At 41.0% G+C, this 20,456-nt stretch overlaps 1 protein-coding gene across 6 annotated transcripts; it reads right to left on the bottom strand.

Annotated features, from left to right (window-relative positions):
• Positions 1-617: 617 nt before the first annotated feature.
• On the bottom strand, positions 618-18,015 carry FBXO30 (F-box protein 30). Of its 6 annotated transcripts, none has more exons than XR_005954039.1 (4): positions 17,842-18,015; positions 4,360-6,448; positions 3,284-3,538; positions 618-1,810 (listed from the first exon to the last, which is right to left on the bottom strand). XR_005954039.1 is itself a non-coding variant. In XM_041423467.1 (4 exons), exons 3-4 carry the CDS (start codon positions 6,430-6,432, stop codon positions 3,335-3,337), a joined length of 2,277 nt encoding a protein of 758 aa, XP_041279401.1. In that variant the 5' UTR covers positions 6,433-6,448; positions 13,216-13,320; positions 17,842-18,015; the 3' UTR covers positions 618-3,334. The 6 variants fall into 6 exon arrangements, 5 of the variants coding, with proteins under 5 accessions (XP_041279401.1, XP_041279404.1, XP_041279402.1 ...); XM_041423467.1 differs by adding an exon at positions 13,216-13,320 and having other exon boundaries at positions 618-3,538; XM_041423470.1 differs by lacking the exon at positions 17,842-18,015 and adding exons at positions 13,216-13,320; positions 17,591-17,795 and having other exon boundaries at positions 618-3,538.
• Between the last annotated feature and the right edge of the window lie 2,441 nt (positions 18,016-20,456).

Here is a 20,456-nt window from a genome sequence, read left to right on the forward strand (position 1 = left end):
GTGCAGTATGGGTACCATTTTTATTTGTAAAGACTACTAGTACGCCATTAGCAAATGTCAGAGCAAAATGTCAATTTCTTCTATTTTAATAATGTTTTATATTTTGCGATTCCATAAGCAGTCTGAAATACAGCCATTATCTAAACACCCTAAATTTTGTTTCTGTACTATTCTAACCAACAGCTTTCTAGAGGAAGCTTTACTCATGAAACAACACACTGAAAATGCTTTTTGCAAATCAGCAGCATATCATATTGATCAGATAATCTTTCCAATTTATTATTCAGAAAAATCAGTTAGAACAAACCTACAAGCTACAATATGTGTCTTCAATGTTATGTACTGAAATCTTTAATTGTGGAAGGGAATCTATGCTGCATAACAGACAAAAGCAATAGAGATGGGTAGATAATCTGAAATTGAATGACCAATCTTCATACTGAAATGTGTATAAATATTAATAATCTCCAATTATGCAATGTTTGAATGTTTGTAAATAGTTTCCCATATGTAACTTTACTTTTGGAGTACTTACTAGAATCCTATAGGCAGACACTGAGCACCATGCTTGAACACCCAAAGGCTGGGGATGAGCTTTAAAGAAAATACAATCATACTGAAACAGAAACTGCAGAAGCTTTATTAAGATTTCAACAGACATTAAAAAAAAATATTGCATAATGATTGAAAACATTAACATCTTAAACAAAGTAGCAATGTGGTATCAAGTAAAAGAAAGACTGGAACAGCTGTGTATATATGCTGTACGGAACATGTACCAGGAAAGGGATATGACATTTTTAAAATTCAAGGGCAAATGTGAACAGGTCACATTTTGATAGACTGACTATACACCATAGATGTTTTACAAACTGCATAGCAGTGTAAAAAAAAAGTTTTATCCTAAGTATACTGTATTTCTGCATTTGGAGCAGTTTACAAGGCAGATATGTTGTTTATAACATTGATATTTTAATAGCTCTGGATTCTCATAAAAAATAAACTAATTTAACAAAAAAAGCCTGTATCTACCTTTGAAAAAAAAGTGCATGTATTGAGAAATAGTGTTATTTCTTACAAAGAGTACTTTAAAAGTTCACTTTAATAGATCAACAACTGATGATACTTTCAATGCAGTTCTGCACTGTGCTACAAGCGAGGTTCTAACACCAGTTCCTCTAACTGAACATCCTCTTTTCCATAAGCACCAAGACGTGTGCCTGCCTACCGTACTTAGCAGGGTTCTGGGGAGTTACAAAGAATGCAGAGTACCAAAACCATCACATTGCTCACTAAAAGATACCAGTAACCCAAGACAGATGTTTTGAAGTAGATTTAGCCATAAATGCGAGCATTATCTCCTCAACTTTCAGGATCCTTCCAGTCACACAACTACTTTTAAACACTGAAGAGCAGCAGCAAGGAGCCATTAGAGCTGAAAGACAAGAACTGATGAAAGTCTCCTGCCTTGTGTACTGAAGAATTTGTGGGTAATGAGCATTTCAATGCATTCAAAGAACCAGGCTGGTGGTGTAAGATTCCTACCTAAAACACAGTTGGTATAGTCAGACCTGTACTTGAAACTAGATTCTCCTTTCCAGATAACTCTGGTAACAGCTAAGATTTACTGCAAATGTTGCTAACTTCTGTAGAGGGTTTACTCCTTTCTTCTCTTTACACAACAAAGAAGAGAAGTTGTGGAATGAGAACATGCAGTTTGAAGATCCAGGCAAAGCTTCTATTTGAGTTCTTATAATTTCAACTCGTGGCACTGTTTTTTGGGCTTTTTTTTCTGGGCACCTGTAGCACTCTGAATAGAAAAAAAAGGCAGTGAATGTTTAGCTGGACTGAATCCAGAATGGGAAATGCACGGATACCAAAGCTGTGAACTGCAGCCAGATTAGCCATAAACAAGTGTCTGGTACAGAAATTACAAGTAATAAATTTAGCCATTTTTGTAAACATGTCCTCCTTACTAATCTCTTTTTTTCCTATAATGGAAATACACACTGTATTTCATTGTTCCGAGCTCTGGTCTCTTTCTGTTTTAGTTTTGTGGCACAGTTGCTAAGTGCAACAGGCTAGAGACACCGACAGTAATACAAACAAGTTGGAAAGTTAGTTCAAGTTATTAAAGTTTTGCTATACCAGGCCATTTTTCAAAGCATGTATTCTCTGTTCACAAACACTTTGTAAGATCTTTTCTTATGGAAGACTGGAAGCAAATTGGAGTTATTGGTTTAACAAATGTGGACCAACATAACATTTCTGATATGCCTTATACAATTAACAAATCATGTCTCATCTTATGAAGATGATACATTTGCTATACATACCAGTAATTTAAAATGCTCCTTAGAAAAGCAGCATTTTTCTAGAGAAATTAACAGAAAATGAGACAATACATGTCACAATACCACAGAACAAGTAAAGCCCTTTCATTAGCTGCACTATAAATTCATAACTGTTCATCACATACTTTGAATTTCTGACTGCTCAAGCAATTTAACCCTCAGCCAACTGCAGGACAAGGAAAAATTTTCTGAACGTTTGACATTGATATCATTGTAGGTGTGAGAGTAAAAACTAGTATTCCATGGTTTTAGCTCTAAAAGTTTTGCTCCCAGAAGTAAAACAACTTGTTAAAGAGTTCAGAAGAAAAAAATAGCAATTGTTGACATGTCAAAACAAAGTTGTACTAAAAACTAAGCTGCTGTAAATCTGAGTTCACTTATACCACTCCTAAAAAACCTTTCTTTTGAAAAAAGCTGATCCTAGATCACCTGTTAACTAGGAAGAGCAGTAGAACACTGATTTAATGAGAAAAGATGTGCTGAAAAGCTGTGTTTGAGACATCTATTATAAAGTTTTGAATTCTTCCTTTCAAATATTTGGATTATAATTTGTTTAAGAAAAAAAACAAAAAACAAAGAAGGTACAGGATTTGGACAGGACTTTTCTCTCACTACAATTCAGTGTTTCCTATCCAAATGTGGATACCATTTAGAGACCAGTTTTGAAATGTTATCAGTCAACAGCTACATGGGCACCAGTGAATCAGAAAACACACCTTAGGATTTTGTTCTTAAATTACATAAGTTAGACAAAACTACCCTGTCCAGCAAGTTCCGAATTTTTCAAACATTAAGGCAACTTTCATTATTTTCCAGCTAAACAGTATTATAAAAAATAAATGTCACTTCAAACCTTATATACACAGTGACAGAGTAGATTTAGCTAGAAAGTATCTTTAGTACATTAATAAAGTGTCTCGTAATATTACCGAGGTTACATCAGGTGCTTGAGTGTATGTGCAATTGGAGTGGTGCAGTACTTAAAGTACTGGCTTCAAAACAGAGCGCAGTGACCGTCCCTCCTTGGTGAGCTCTCGCGTCACACACATGCACGGCAGCGGCACGGCCTCCTCTCTTCTCTCCACAGCGTTGTAGCTACACTTCTTCAAGTGGTCAGCCATGCTCACGATGTCAGCAAACTTCCACTCATTCACAGTACAAAAGGCTGTACTGAAGCGCCAAACCTAAGAAACAAGCTGCACTTAGGCTCACAGTGCTTCAAGATACCTGAACTCAGAGCAAGAAATCACATGCTTGTGCTATAGAACTTTCAGGCAGTGTTGCTAATAACTCATACTAAAAATCATCATGACAAAAATACACTATACAGAACTTAGTATTAGGCTGATTCAGACTCAAAGACAACTCTGAACAGTGGGAAAAATAAAGGCAATATTTTTTGTGTCCACAAAATAGATACAATCGGAAGTTAAATTACAAGATATTTTAAGACCAGCCACAACAGTTCGTTTCTTATCAACATGTGCAGCTCCAAATGAGTGCTGCAAATATTCTGCAGTTTGGGGTGGGGAGAATGGGAAAAAGTGCATTACACAAAGGTCATCCAAAGGTCCAAAGGTTTTAAATTATTTCAATATTTAAGGCATTCAATACCAAGGCAATAGATAAGATCTCAACAGACTTAAAAATAAAAATTGCTGTAAACACTACACAGGCAAGCAAAGCAAACTTTGAGGGCAGCTTCTATGGAATATTGATCTTAAAGCAAATCATCAAATAATATTTTAACATTTTAAAATATTGAAAAAAACATAAGCTAATTTACTTGCATCCAGCAAAAACTATACAGACTCCTATTTCTCGAAGTGTGGAGAAGACTGAGACAACCTGCAGCAATTTTCACTTTTTCTATACATCTCTTTCTTGAAAGGTTATTATACCAAAATCCAGTAGTAACAGACATAATATTAAGAGAAAAACCAGAAACAGGACCAATATAATACTTTCCCTTTCACCTTCAAAATAAAAAAAAAAAACAACTTACCTTTTCTTTTACCTGCCAAGAGCTTCCTTCTGGGCACTTTCTCTTCTCCCAAAGCAGTATCACCATTCCACGTGCTTGAAGCAAGCTTCCACACACATCTCTCATTAAACGTGACACTCTTGAAAGCTGACATAAACTAAAGCCATCTAGAAAACTAGCAATGTGCTGCAGCACCTCAAAAGGCAGACTACTCAGATGGTCATTGTGTAGTCCAATTAAGCAGCTTTTTGCTGGTTCTACTAATACTGTGGATATACAAGGCTGAACTCCAAATGACCGTAAGTGGCGGTCATGAATAATTTTTGCCCCTTGTGTTGAAGGGCAAAACCTTCGTTGAGAATATGTGCACCCATAATATGCCAAAGGACACCTCTGCTCCATCCAGCCATTAAGGCCAGCATGAATGTCTCCATGCACATTCTTAAAATGCGACGAAAATTCATTCCTTCTAAACAACTGTCCACAAACAAATGTAAACATTGAACGCTGTTTTGTTTGGTATCTAGCCACATATTCCAATACCAAATCCAATCCAAGGGTCTGGAATGGACTTGGATTTGAGAGCTGTGGGTTGGCATGATCACATGCAGAAGCTGAAGCTATTTCCCCCACCATTGTATTTGTGGCCAATATAGCAGATGGGAGAGAAAACGTCTGGGTCCCAAAGTCAACATGATACACATCGACAGCACGACTTTCCGATATCCCCCTACCTCCGGGAGAATCTCCCAGGCAAAACAACAGAGCTGCAGTGATTAGATCAATTCCCTGAAGACCCATAGGATCTTCTGTTATCTCCAAATCTGATGTATCAACAGCTTTGTCTTCTTTTGGTGTTGACCAATAATGGTTAACAAGGAATCTGTACGATCGATGCCGTAAAAGTGAAAATGCATCTATGTTTCTCAGTCTTTCTTGCTCTACTTGTCTCTCCAACATTTCTTCTTCATTAGCATTATGGGGAAGCAGTACATTATTAACATTGCCATTAACTAAGTGATCAGCTGGTATTACTTCAACTTGTGCTGTTACAGGGCAGGAGCTGCAAGACTGTAATGCTTCATCATCATGAGAGGCAGTACATTCACCATTTGCTACACTGGATGGTTTTGAATTAGATACACCAAGATCTTCACTGTGGTCCAACACCTTTGAACATTCATTTTCTACATGAAAGCCATTACACAAAAGTGAGGAGTTACTGAGGTTTAAATTTAAGTCATGGTTTTGCACTACATCGTAACAAATATCACAAGAACCATTTTGCTCCATTTGTGAATTTTGACTCAGGCTATCAAAGTCAATTCCCCCAACTGCTCCTACATTATCTTCATCTGGATTTTCAGAGTCAGACTTTTTATCCTGAATAATGCCACTAGAAGCTTGTTCTTTAATCTGGGGATCTTCTTTCATTTCATGTGGTGAAATGCAGAGGTTTGAACTTAACATACCAATGTCCCTTGTAGCTGTGTTCAGGATATCCAGAGCAGCAGCTAAACTCCTCGTTGTTTCTACAGTAGCTTGATAAAGTGCACCATAGGACTCTTCATCTACAGGCATCAAAGCATTGGTATGCACTGTATCGGGGGCACTTGGTTTGACAGAGGTTTGCTCTCTGGATTCTGGTATTTGATCACCTGCTTTTGACATCATAGTTGCTACTTTCAGTGATTCTAATAACATGCGCTGGTCTTGAAGAGCTAAAGCCATATCTAGCTGCTCCACTTCATCAACATCTTTACTCAGGTTTTCGTAGGATTTTCGGTCAGCATAACTGACTGGCCACCTATTCCACTCCATGGTACAACATACCACACTTGCAGGACAAACTTCTAGATGATCCGCAATTTTATTTCGGGCTACTATGAAGGGACATCCAAAGCCACTGTTCAAACAAGGCACTCTTTCAAGTGGACATAACATGCGATGTTCCTCAGCTTTACAAGAGTGAAAAACTGCTCCACAAACTAAGGGGCAGCCAATCAAATCACAGGAAATGCCCGGCTCTGGTCTGGTCATACAACGACGGCTGACACAGTTCACACAGTGTAAGTGTTGCTGATGTTCCTCCATGACTGTAAATCCAATTCTGAGTAAAGAGAAAGGAGACAACAGCATAGAACATTAACTCAATATTGTTAATATTTACTAGCTACTATTTGCAGTTTTGCATGCTTGATCAGTAGACATTTTCAGAAAACAAGTATGTAACATCTTATTTCAAAGAACTGGTGCTTAAAAGTTAAGCTGAAAATTAAAAAAATACACATTCGTATCAGAGCCCAGAACATAGTATATGCATTTATTTACCAGGTCTAACATATGCAACTTCAGTAAAGATGTTGTATAATCCTTCACTGTGGAATAGCCCCTTTTCCCTACTCGTTGCAAAAAGATCATTCCATAAAAAACAAAGCGTGACCTTTCTATACAGCCAACAACAATTATAAACAATACAATTGCGCAGAGTACAGAGACAAAATAAAGCAAACCAGATTCATCCTCATGTCCAATTCTCTAAATTAAACAGAGGCAACCTTTTCCCCAGGGTGCCTGCTACCACCTAAGCTGCTGCCACCCTCTTCTTGCAGCTCTGTTTAAGGCAATCTGCAGCCTTCAGCGAGCATCTCAATTCTATGCCATGTCCCATTCTCTCCCCACTCCCTGTTTCTGACAGACTACAGTCCTTTACAACAACTTCTTTTTCTTCATCTAAAGCCTACAGCCCCCTCCCTTTATTTTCTACAGTAGCTGTTGTACAAGGGTAGCAAATAATACTACATAATTACACTACATATTAAATGAGTCCTTTTATTTCACTGCAAACATTTACACAAAACTTTAGTTGCCTACATGGTCCTATCTATATGTCCACTTCAACCCACAAAAGGTAATTTTTTAATGCATCCCATGGCCGCCCTGATCACAATACCAGCAATTCAAAGTGTGAGGATATCAACAACTCTGCATAACAAGGCCAAACAGCAATAAAAATCAAAATACATATACATCCATGGTGCAGTCTACAACACATTGACAACAACAAATAATTCAATTCTTTCTTGTGGAAAAATAAACAAAAACCAAAGAAAAAAAAGAAGAGTAAACTTTGTCTCTTTGTATCATACTTTTAGAAAGTCTGGAACAGCTCTCCAGCTGGAGTGTAGACCCACACAAGTTACCAAGATCTACCCTTATGCTCTTACAAACTTACAAACTCCCTCTCAGAAGTGCTATCGGTAGGGATTAAAGTTCAGAGGTATCAGTGAATGACTTGTACAGAGCCAAATCTCAAAAATACTGTTTCAAAAATACATTGCTCATTCCATCTTTTCCTTACTCCTCTCCCTCTAGCAATTTTCTTGAGAAATAAAATGCCCAAAGAATTTAGGTTAATAAAAATGGTTCCTTATTCTGCCAACAAGTGCTTTCACACATTGTCTTTAGACTAAACACTTCAGGTTTAATGCATTAAACCTTCTTAAATTAAAATTACTCTAAACTATAAAAAGAAAACTGCTTCTCTTAAAACTGAAGGCAAAAGGAAACAGAAGTGCCTTTTAGACACTCCACTTTAAATAATTTAAAGCTTAAACAGAAATATATGTGACACCTCACTCACTTGTATTCTTTTATAATGCTTTGAAATTCATGCCAACTTTAAGCAGCAATCAGTCCTCATCCCCCCATGCTTCGTAATTTGGATAACTTAAATATTTTAGCCACCCACTTCCCTGAACACTTTTAACAAAAAAGCATATGTGCTACACTTAGCAGGCAAAACACAGCTGAATTTCCCCCGCCATACCTTAGCATTTATATACTGAGTAACAGTAAGTTTCAAATAAATTGTCAAGCGATCAGTCGCTGGACTCAGCGACTGACTTGTTGAACATTTTTGCAAACATCTCTGGCACACAACCTTCTTTTGACTTGCAAATTAAATCAGATAGCATCTACTATAAAGAGATTAAACATGTTCAATAAAGAATGAAAAAATTATTTGACTTCTCTGAAGATAATTTTAGTTCTTCCAGCAAAGCCCTCTCTGAGTAATTCTTGCCAAATACCGTGGCCTGCTGCTAGACCAAAGAAAATCTCAGAAATTTCCATCAATACTGAAACCAAACTACTCCTCCTCAAGTCAACAGGTGAACAGAGATCAAAAGGAAGTTCTGAGGTTATGTGTATATTTTGAAGTGAATAAGATAAAATGGAAATAGTACTGAAAAAGACAATTGCTAGTTTATAATGCCAGGGTCTTTAGAGAGCCCAGCCCGTACTGCATCTATCTAAACAGAGTCCTGCTCCCATAAAGCAACAGCCTGCTCACTTTGAGCTGGCCAGAAGTGAGCCACTGGGAGAGCAGCACATGGGTGTGTTCAGGGCAGGAGTACCTATGACTCTCTTAAGATAGGACAGTGTGCTGCTAACTGGGCTCAGCTGCACAGGTCTCACGTGCCCATGAGGGTACCCAAGATGACTTCTGCCTCACTGTGGGGTTATGGATGCTCTCACCCTATTGAGCGGCTTCACCACCCACTTGACAGCACCCCATGTGAAGAGAGAGCACTCATGTCATGAGCTGCCAATGCCCTTTCCCACGGGGTGGAAAAGCTGGTACAGTCTGACAGCAGCCCAGGGGTAGTGTGTCAAGACCCAGAGGACACCCACAGGAGTGGGCGTGTTGCTCCACAGCAGCCAAGGTCAGGCCTGGGCTGCCCTGGGTGCTGCTGCCACATGGCTCCATGCTGGGCACAACCCGGCGTGTGGAGCAGGTGCAGACAGACATCCTTTCCAGACCCTCATGGCTGTCTATAGCCATTCCATACCGACTGTGACACTTGGACTTCAGTGGGAATTTCACATCAACACCATCAGGTCATGTCAAGGTGTGTCGCATGGCAGCAATTTGGGCCAAAATTTTACGGATTTTGGGCAAGGCGAATGAGCCACCTTCACTCAACCCAGAAAGGGGACATATGTCAATTATGTTGGACAAATGGCACACACTGCTAAGCCAGCACGATTCTACTGCTTCTAGGCCAAAGCTGGCCCCCATGCAGCAGCTTAAAACACAGTCACACTGAGCTCGTGTTTGCCTGCACCGTTTCTGGAGACATACCCTAAATTAGTCAACCATCATTAAATGGTATCTTTAAATAGCCTGAGCTTACACAGAACATTCTATTAAGACAGTAAAACATCCTCCTCTCCAGCACACTATCTTGGTCTTTACAAGTCAGATTGTGAAACCTGAGTTGCACAATGATACTGACTTTTCTCAGGCTCCTGAACTCCTTTCAGTCATAAACTAATATATCAAAACTTAATTATTTCATATAAGCAAATGACCTTTCAAAGTAAGAAGGAAACAAAATCTGGTGAAAACATCAAGTATCACTAACAGACAGCACATGAAAGCCAAAGCTGACACTAAAATCCCAAGTCCTAGCAATAGCTGATGCTAATTTGTTTCATTACAGATGCTTCAGGTTGGTTTTATCAAGAAACAGTTATGCAAAAAATCTATTAAATAGCTGAAGTAACTTATTCTCTCAGTTTCTATAAATAAGAATTTTACTGGTCACCTAGAAGCTTGATATCAATTGCCATTTATCTTAAAATTCAAATCCTTTGGCTCATTTCCTAAACATATAATTTAAAATATCTTCAGACATCAGTAGATGAAGTAGATGAAGTAGCAGAATATTCACTAAAATTCTGCATTCTGCTTACTACTGCAAAACTTCAATTTTGTCAGAATGTTGCATTTTATTTACAAGTTACTACAAAGACTCTTTAAATATATTAAATGTCCTTTTATGCATTTTTAATTTTAATGCTTGAGCTTCAAACTCAACAGCTGTTTTGGGCAGTCATGAGTTCTTGGACTGCTTGAACTACTTTAGGATTCTGATATAATTCAATTCTTAAATTGCAAATTAGGTCCAAAGACAGGAAAAAAACCAACAAATGACCCTATAAAACTGGTAAAATAAATAGATAAGACCTCAAGAATTAGCACACTGATTAATCAGCAAATGGCCATGACTCATTCTGTTTTGTAAGCTAACTTTGTAAATCGCAGAACTTAGCACCTCTTTAATTCATAGATTAAGAGCATTCACATATGAATAATTTCCCATTAAAGAACCACGACCAATATATCATTAGTGCTATACTGAGAACAAGAACCACCCTCTTCCCAAATACTGCTTTGTAAAGAAAAAACCTGTTCGGTAAAGGGGAGATAAAGAAAATTCTCGCTGGAGGTAACAAGTCCTTTTATTTCCTCTAATACAGCAAACTGAAAGGGCTAACAAAAAATGTCATTGCTGACATAAAGAAAAATACCTGTTGTTGAAACACCAATAATATTTACAAAGTTTATATCCCACTGTGTTCCTTGTCACAATATGGTCAGAAGACAGTGTCAGATCAATGACTACAGCAAGAATGAACAGCTGTCCTTTTCTGATAGTGTAGTGTCAGCAACCAGCTTCAGTTCCTCCAGTTCAGGGTGCTGAAGTACATACACTTGACTGTTACTAGCAGAGAAACCTAAAAATACATCCCGTTCCAGTGAGGTGACCACTGCTCTCAGAATTTGTGCCATCACTTGATGTTATTGTACATACTATACAGTCAGCTGACTAAATCATCCAGAACATGCTTTGAAAATCTGTCATAATTAAAAGGATTAAAATTCCAGCTGCTACAGCCACGTGATTTCCAGTTGCTGTTGTAACACAAACATTAAAATAGCATAATAAGGGTTTCAGATACACACAATGCTTCAGCTGCAAGTGTGAGCTCTCACTTTCTTCTATACCACAAAATCTGTACTATTAGTACAGATACTATTAGTATTATCAAACCCAAACCCAAAGCCTGCTTGCTCACTCTCTCCTAAATGAATACTTTGGAGCCAATAAGACAGGAAATCACAGCAACCATTACTGCTATTGGATCCCTCCATTACACAGCCCCCTATTATTCATCAAATATGAATCTCAACTAAGAGAGATTAAGACTCTTCTATCAAATTCAACTGAAGAGACCAACAGGTTCTTAAGTTACTGCTTCAAGGAAGTAGAAAACTAGAGACACACAAGCTTTATTACAGGTTTAAACTCTCAGGAGTATCCAAATCCACCCACAAGCAAATACATGCAAAAAGTTCTAAAAAATTCCATACAAAAAAAATCCCTTCTGTTTTGGACACTGGAGAAGTGATGTTTTAAGTTTTAGCTTTCATGGTTTTCAGATCCTGTACTGCATTAGTCTATAACTCTGAACTCCATACAGAGTGTTTGTTAGTCCTCATCACAGTTTGGCCTGACAAAACAATCCTTCCAGGCCTGAAAACCAAGGTCATCATCACAGCCTCAGGCCTGAAAAGTATAGACAAAAGTAAATTGGGGGGGGAGCAAACTGGGGGAGTGTGACTTCATTACCTGAAGCTGTAATTGGACAATTAACCCCTGATATGCAAATAGACTAAACTTGTATCTGCCCAAAAAACTCATTACCTTCATCCATCTTGTGCATAGCCTCTGCGAGGCATCTGCACTGCCCAAGGTGTATCTGTTAAAGGCCTTTAATAAATGCTCACTTTAACTCTGTCTAGCCTCAGTTCAAGGTAGCCAGTCCAAGGCATCAGAAGAGACAGCTGTAGATCTTCTTTTTCCCAGATTTCTGTTAGGAGGTTCTCTTTCGCATGCCAAACTTAAATTCTCAACCTTATACGACACTAACTACCACCCCTTACCCCTAAGTTCATCAGGACAACTCTGATTTCTGTTACAAGAAGGTAGACCAGGGAAGCTAAAACTATATTCTAAACAGTTGGATGGATGAGTGTTCACTGCATTCTCAAACATAAATTCATCCACAACAAAGATGAGAGCATCTTCCCTGGCTGGTAGTGACTGCACATACTGAATATAGTAGAACAAGTTTACATTAATTTATTGTTAATCACTGAAAACATGAAAAGAGCTCCTATTACTAAAGCCCAAACTACTATGTAAGCAGGATGCTACTTCAACCATTACCATCATAGTCTCCAGCTATTTTTATGTATTACACAAAAGAGGCAGAAAAAGTTTACAGTAAAACATGGCTTTTTACTGCAAGGAAAAAAGCCCTCAGGGGAACACATACGTCTGGAAAGATTCTAGTTTTATCAGTGGTCTAGCATTGAAGGAATATATACTAGCTGCTTTTTTAAGCATAAATCAAAGTTACCTATCCACCTCACAAACAAACCAGACCAGAAAAAGAGAAATCTCTACCTATAGCAGAAATAGTGAGCACTAGAATTATAGGGAATTGCAACCTTTTTTATGCCAACCTTATAAAGAAGGCTTTTCCCTGTCTGCCCCTGCCCCAAATATCCTTTCTTCCTAGTGGCAAACCATCTTCCTACAATTCACAGAATACAGTGCAATTATTTCCTCCCAAATCATTGCGGCAAAAAAAAAAAAAAGTAGAATTCAAAGGGAAAAGAGCCAAAGCAAAACACTGCTTTGACTAAAGTGGACCCCCCACTGATGCCCTACCTGTCTGGCTTTGTTACATTTTAGAACAGAAGCTCTGATGAAATGACAGCACACTTTCTTCTATCCTTTTTAAACTCAGTTAAGAGTGCTAAACATCAAAAGCAAAACTACTAGGCTTTTCTTTAGAGTACTTTTGTGACAGATCTGCCATGCATTCTTGCTTCCTTGACAGATTTCCCAGAGAAGAAACCCAAAGACCTCAATGTGCCTTTGGCCACACACGGACACAGGACAACTGCACGAGGAACAGCTACACTTGCTGCATGGCTCAGGCACAAAAGCACTCTACCTGTTGAGATGGTGACTGGGCAGAATCAGCTAGAGAGCCAGTAGGTTTCATGTGTAAAGCACTTCTGAACTTGAACACAGTGTGACTCCTCGACTGCTGCACATTCTGCAAGAAATGAGATCAGAAGTAAGGTTTCATTTCAGGTGTAGACATTACTTTCTGTATGTACAATCCCCTGAAAAGGTCATGTGCTTACACTGTCTGGGGCTACAAACACTGAAATTTTTTGTAGATTTTATGGGACTATAAACAAGTTTTTAACAGACTTCCCAAGTCCAACCTAATTTCTGTCATTTTAGCTTATTGCTAGCTGTTAGTCACACTGTATGGTAACCTAATTATATTTAAGGCTGTAGGAGATTATTAAAAGTTATTATTCTGAGCTACTGCACTTAATTCACTGCTCTGACCACTTCAGGGATAAAAACCCTTCACTTTTATGAAAGATTGCAACAGCTGGAGAACTAAAAGAAATAAATAAATTTAGATCCTTTTACAAACTTCATTTTAGTCTAGTTAAAATTTGTCCATCCTCAGTCTTCATACATGGGAACTTACTGAGCAGTTGCTTACTATTAAAAAGCTTTCTACTCTAACAAGATGCTTCTTCCATTCTTTCATTCCCAAGGATTACCACTAAAACTTGAGAGAGGTGAAATCGAGGTAATATGCCCAAAGGAAGAACGATATTCCTATCCCAAGACCAACTCACAAATCCTCCAGAAAAGCAGGAAAGAAAATAAGCCATTTCTCAGTAACCAGAAACAGAACTACTGGAAAAAATAATGCATTCTGTATTACAGTAGGTAGTTTTAACCACCCAAAAGAAACCAAAAATAAATCCTTCTTACGTAATATTTTAATTCATACATGCTGCTGCTGAAGAATTCCTGACCTCTGCATACTTACAGAAATCAGGCCAAACATCTCATTAATATACTGTTTCAGGTCTTACTACACAAGTTCAACTAGGTCCCATGGCAAAATGAGAAAACAACTTTAAAGTAAACAGACCATGAAAGCAACTTCTCTCCAACATCCTACACTGAAGTGCAATGTCATGTATTCTGTCCATATTATTTTTCCTGTTAAAAATATACCCTTGTTAGTAGATAATGGCCTGACAAATATGCAGCAAAATAGACAGCACACAAAAAAATTTAACAGACATACCCACAAGGATATCTTAGCAGATTACAATGAAGTAGAAATGGTGGGAGTTTGTCTCAAAATATTTTGAAAAATTTGAAGTAAACCAAAAATATTTGATACTATAAGACAAAGTTTTAACAACTTTATTCTATTTTCAGATATTTCCCTTTCTTATCAAATGAGAGACACTCTTTGCAGCAATGGTCAGGCTTTTCCCCCTTCCAAGCTGCTTGGTTTTAAAACCAACAAAACAGTAAAAAAATTATAGTTTTAAATAAAACTATTATCTAAATAAAACCTCACCTATCTCAGCTGACAGAAAGCTGGGAATATATCGCATAGTGAGCATGTTATACCAGCTCTTTCAATATGTTTCTAACATGAATGAAGGACTGGAAAACACCAACATCTTCACTACAAGTTTGAACAGCGTTTTAGGACATATGATTATTAATCAATTTGTTACCTATAATATCATTTAGACCACCTTTTCCAAACGTCAACAGGCTTGATGCTATTTCTTTTTGCCCAAGGACTCCAGCTGAACGATCCTATCCAAACACATTCCTTATCTGGTGACAACAGTGACTCAGACAAAACAAGGTTTTGTAAGAGCATTACAGCTTTGCCAATAAAGCACACTCCTATAAAGATCCTGTTTGCAATGAATCTATCACGCCAACAAATTTCTCTGTCAAGCAGGACTTTTGGAAAACTACAGTTTGTACTAGAGATATTTCTAAATAGACAAATAAAAGCCTGAACTTCAACAAAACACCACCCACCTTCCAGCACCTTTGCAGCAAAGTCTGAACCAGGTATCACACTCAGCCTGAACCACTACCTGAAGTTTTACATGAACAGCTGTAACTACACCACTCAGAAACTTACCTCACCATGCCTCTCATTCTCAAGTCTTAAGTTTAGACCTATCATTTTTTCATCACGATCTCACATTAAGAGCTCAGACCAATGTTGGACATTTGGTAAGAAACATCACAATCTACTCAAGTGGATGTTGTATTGACTGTAGGGGTTTGCAGGGTCCTGAAGCTTCAAACAGCATTAAAAGATTACTAAAAGATTATAATAAGACAGCAAGTGTCACATCAGAAACGATTAAAAACTTGCAAAGTAAGTCAGAGTCTAGAGCTCCCCTGCCATTTTAACTCTCTTGGCCTGTTTCAGACCAGTTTATATTACAAGACTTTTCAGTCTTTTTCCTTCATTCATTATTGAGATTAGACAGTGCCCTGACACTCAGGACAGCTTACACAGATTTCTCTGTAACCATCAATAATGTAAATATTTGTTTCTTCCTGGCCTGTCCAGGAATACTTACCACCCCTTACACAATGTAACCATCTCACCAATAGATACATTATCTTTATTCTCATTATGCAGATAAGGAAACTGAAGGGAAATTGTCACCAGTACAATGACGACTATACATGATTCCCTGCTCCCATCTTTATTCTACTAGATCTCATTGCCAGAGGCAAACAGCATTTGCTTCCTTTTAGACAGAGCCTACCAAAGAAATAGGTCTATCTATATGAGGGAGGTTTTGCTCCTTTTAGCTCAATTGGACTGAAGGCAAAACAGGGGTTTCTTGCACAGCTGAAATCTGCAGCAGCTACAGGAACTCATTTGAAGACTAATAACCATATGCTTTCTTCTTCACAAAGTTGTAGACTACACCCTCTGCTGTAGACACTCCTTGTGACCTAAAAACCTGGCTGTATAAAAACAAGCAGAAATCTTGCCCAGAAGCTTTCCAAACAGACATTGCTTGTTGAACACAGCGCTTTTTTTGCCCACTAGACTTCTAACTTTGAAGTAGAAGGCAATGGAAATATAACCCAAATTTAAGAAGTTAATTGAGTAAATGCAGAAGATGCACTTTACTGCAAAAGAAAGAATATACAGGCAGCAAAGTAAGAACACTGTTTTTGCATCACTTTTGCCCATCCTGCTGGGATTCTCCTGTTCTCTAACACCTTCTAACTTTGGAAGCAAATGAGAGAAGAGACCCCACAAAAAGTCTCATCTTGCCATACAATTCCCAGTTCACTCTCTCTAATCTATTTCTTCTCTCAATGAAACTTGACCACTATGGAGAAATTCCACATAGATATTTACATGCATACAGAGTAGAAGAGAAGAGTAAAGCTGCCAGTGCATTTTTCAGTACTACAGGTACTCAACTTGGTTACCAACAAAGTTCTTCTAATATTTTCTGTACTTCTGGGAGAAGAGTGCAGGGAGGAAGGCCATAGATAACTGAGATCCTCCTCAAACTGGATGCATGCACCTTAACCCCCCCCAAATCACAGCACAAGATGTATCATATCATCGTGAAGCAGCAGGCAGCAGGTTTCCAGGTGAAGGACTTAACCATCAAGTACTCCACACGAATTCTACAGAAAGCAGAGGCGGTATCTTGCCTTAAGTGTTAGCACAAGCAAGGTGAGGCTGTTACTTCAGGGGTACTGCGTTTTGACTAGTATGCTAACAAACACTTCTCTGGCATTAACAACAACACAATCAGCGAAAGGGAAACAAGGATTATGAAAAGCTCCTCAGCCAAATCCGAGTAGAGCTTTACAGAACAAAAGAAAGCCACCTCTCCAGCCCACGGGTTATTTCCCTTAAGAATTTGGAAGACCTGCTGCGAACAACAGCGACGCTAGAACTTTTGGAAGTGAGGCCGCACAACTGTTCCAAGACGCGAGCCGTTCAACAAACTGCTGTCATCTCCGTGTACGCCTCTGACTGCCGACCCGTGGGGTTACAGGAGTACAACCGCACAACCCTCGTTACCTTCAGAAAGGAGGGAAACAAAGGCTCCACCGCACGTCAAAAAACTGCCATTAAAAAGAGGGACTGAGAGAAGAGAGAAAACACCACCTCTTGCACGGGCTGCGCACATCTACTCGAAATAACACGAACACGGGGGATTAGAGAAGGATTTCTGCAATGCCTCTGGACTATTTGCTCTCCTCTCCCTCTTTTCACACAGAAAGGCGACTCTCCGGCTGCGTTCCCCACAGCCCCAGGCAGACCCCGGCCCTGCGCCCTTCCCACGTGCAATCGCGACACCCCGACAACGCCGGCAGCACGGCGGGGTCAGAGGAAGCGGCCGCGGCACAGCTCGGGCCGCCGCCACCCGTGGGCCCGGCGGCAGCGGCCACCCTACACGGCCCGGCACGGCCGCACACACCCGGCGCTCCGGGCCCCGCGGGCACGGGGGGCTCGCGAGGAGGCGGAGCCGCACATCGAGCCCCTCGCGGCCTCTTCCAACGGCGACCCGTCAGGGGTGGCGGCGGGGAGGCGCCCCCGGGCGCTCGGGCCCCCGCCGGGCCGCCATTTGTTTACCGCCCGGCTGCCGGGCAGCGGGCGCGGCCCCAGGCGGGACGCAGGGCCCGGCTCTCCCCGCACTCGCGGACAGCAGCAGCGGCGGCGGCGGCTCACCCGTCCCCGTCGCTCCGCAGGCAGGCGAGCAGGCGCGGGAGCCTGCGCTGCGCCTCGCGCTTTCCCCCCGCCGGGCTCCGGCCGCCGCCGCGCTCGCTCCGCTTCTCTTCTCTTCTTCTCGCTTCGCTCCGCCTCTCCCGGCCCGGCCTCGCCGCCCGCGGGGCTCACGGCGCGGCCCCGCTCCGGAGAGCGGGCGCGCCGGCGCGGCCCCATTCCCCCTCGGCGGAGGGGGCGGGGAGCCCGGATGTCGCGCGCGCGTCCACCCCCCCCGCCCCTTCATCCCAACGCGCGTGCGCAGAGGCTGTCGCTGCCTGGAGCGGAGCGCGGGGTCGTGAGCGCGCCGCTGCCTTGGGCTGAGGCTGAGCCCGCCCCCGCCCCCGCCCCTGCCCCCTTTCCCTTTGCTCCAGCAGGGTCACTGCTCCTGCAGCTCTCCCCAGCCCTCCTGTGCAGGCGGTGGCGCGGGCCGAGGGCACGGCGAGCACGGCTGCTGCCTGGGGTCCAGATAGCCCCGCTCCGCTCGCCTGGGGCCGGATCACCAGCCTTGGTGCCAGCGTAGAGTCACCATCCCCGCAATCCATCCTGTATCCAAAGTCAGTTTTTCGGGGCCTCTGCAGGCGCTGGGCCTTGCTAAAGCTGTCACCTCAACAAAACCTTTCCTGCCAGCCATCAGTGACCCCGCAGTACACCTTTCGATATTACTGGCAATGCTTCTCTAACACCTTTCTTGGAGTGTGTTAGACTTACGGTCCAGAACTTATTCCCAGAAACGTGGCCATGCACCCACAGGTGCTGGTTGCTGAGCCTTCCTTTGCAGGTTCTACCCTTTAGCCTATGGAAGCCAATCCTTTAAGAGGCTGTAGCTAGGTAGGAATTATACAGGGTGTTACCCCTGTAGGGATTCTTATTCCTCATATGCATGCCATGTTTTAAGGGGCTGCAGTGTGTCTTATGAGTCCTGAGCGGGGGGGTGGGGGGGGAAAGCAGTTTAACTTGGATGATACCCTTTTTTCAGAGGGAAGATATTAAATGTACAGCTAGATATGTGTGACCGCAGAAGATACAGAGCAAGGAGATTAATTAATTGACAAGAAAAATTATTTTTTGTATAAACTTCCAGGAAAACCTTACTGGTCTGCACCCAGCTTTTGAAGACCTTGTTTCCCTGCCATTGCTCTGGATTTTTGTTGGAGAGAGGTTATACATGTTTAAGAGTTGGCCAAATAGATCCTCTCAGTACCTAACCCACATGTGGGGAGTAAAAAATGTGATTGTTTCAAGTTTGACATTTCTCATCTTAGAGGAGTTGTACTTTTTCTTACTCTTAGAAAGCATGAAGGAAAGGCTCGTTTCAATAAGAAATCATTTCCATGTTAGCTATGTAAGACAAAATGTAAGATGACCTTAATATTGAGGCATCATTGCCAACACTTCCTATAATAAGCACTCTTAGGATTGCCCCACCCCTATGTGACAGCCTTGATCTTCCTTGATCCTGAGGACAGGCCCTTTTTCCCCTCATAGGTTTGATTATAGGATCTGTATATATTAATCTAGCCAAGTGAGCTCCAGAAGATGGTAGGGATTGGCATCATGACTCAGAGAAGCCAAGCAGAATCGTTTCATCTGCTCATCAGACAATTGTATAAATTGCTGGGCAGAATCCATGCAGACAGTCACTGTTTTTCACAGCTGCCTCTTACTGGCAATGCCTGCTGTGGGACAGGTGAGGTTACTGTGCTGCTTGCTCTCAGCACCGCGGAGTGTGCCCGCTGGCTGGCTGAGGTGTTCCTTACACGGGCTATTGCAGGCCTTTTGTGGCTGGCTGGCTCTGTGCCGGAGCTGAGCTTCTACCACAGAAGCAGGGCTTTTTATTTTAATTGCTTCTTTTGAGTGAGGAGAATGAATTTCTGTGGCTTGGACTTCCTTTCTCATACTTCAGCTGAGACTTGTCTGGTCATTCAGTCATTCAGGGGACAATCTGTTTCTCCTCTAATGCTTTGGTGCATATACTTGCTCATGGTCCCATATCCCACCTGACAATCATCATCATCATTCTCGTGAACTGCCATTTAATGTAAACAGGCGAGTTTTAGTCATGCAGTTTGGCTAGTACCCCTGACCTACAAACCAGGAGGTCTTTGAGGATTCACTGGGTGAACCACTGGAGGGGTTATTTTCTACTGGCCTAAATCCAAAATGACTGGAACTTCGTTCTGGTTACTCATAAATGGAAAATGGATATCCGTATCTGGTCCACTATTGTTCTGTACATGACACTGTCACTGAAGCCAACAGGAGAGTGAAGAGTTAATTCTTGAGGCAGTGTGATGTGTGTCTTTCCCTTCATCTGAAGTAAAGTCTACATAAATGCCAAGGCAGTTACTGAGGTGGGCAAACAATGTAAGCGAGTGGCTGCATGTGAAATAAACCACATTTATTCCTAAGGTTGTAAGTAGTGCAATTTGTTTGCTGTCACTTTCTATGAAATGTGAATTATTTAAGCACTTTCTAATATAAAATTCGAACTATCACAGTTTTCACTGATGGGTATTTATGTCTGGGAATCCTTTCAACATGGATATACAGAGCGGGAAAACAAATTTCAAGTGTTTCCG

Source organism: Onychostruthus taczanowskii, unplaced genomic scaffold, assembly GCF_017590055.1.
Source record: "Onychostruthus taczanowskii isolate IOZ18803 unplaced genomic scaffold, ASM1759005v1 scaffold78, whole genome shotgun sequence".
Taxonomy (NCBI): Eukaryota; Metazoa; Chordata; class Aves; order Passeriformes; family Passeridae; genus Onychostruthus; species Onychostruthus taczanowskii.

What these genes read in the sequence shown, in the direction of transcription:
- FBXO30 (XM_041423466.1), bottom strand. Translation starts at nt 6,432, where the DNA reads ATGGAGGAACATCAGCAACACTTACACTGTGTGAACTGTGTCAGCCGT. An exon ending in CTTGGCAGGTAAAAGAAAAG is followed by an intron (nt 3,539 to 4,359) that starts GTAAGTTGTTTT and finishes CTTGTTTCTTAG; the next exon opens with GTTTGGCGCTTCAGTACAGC.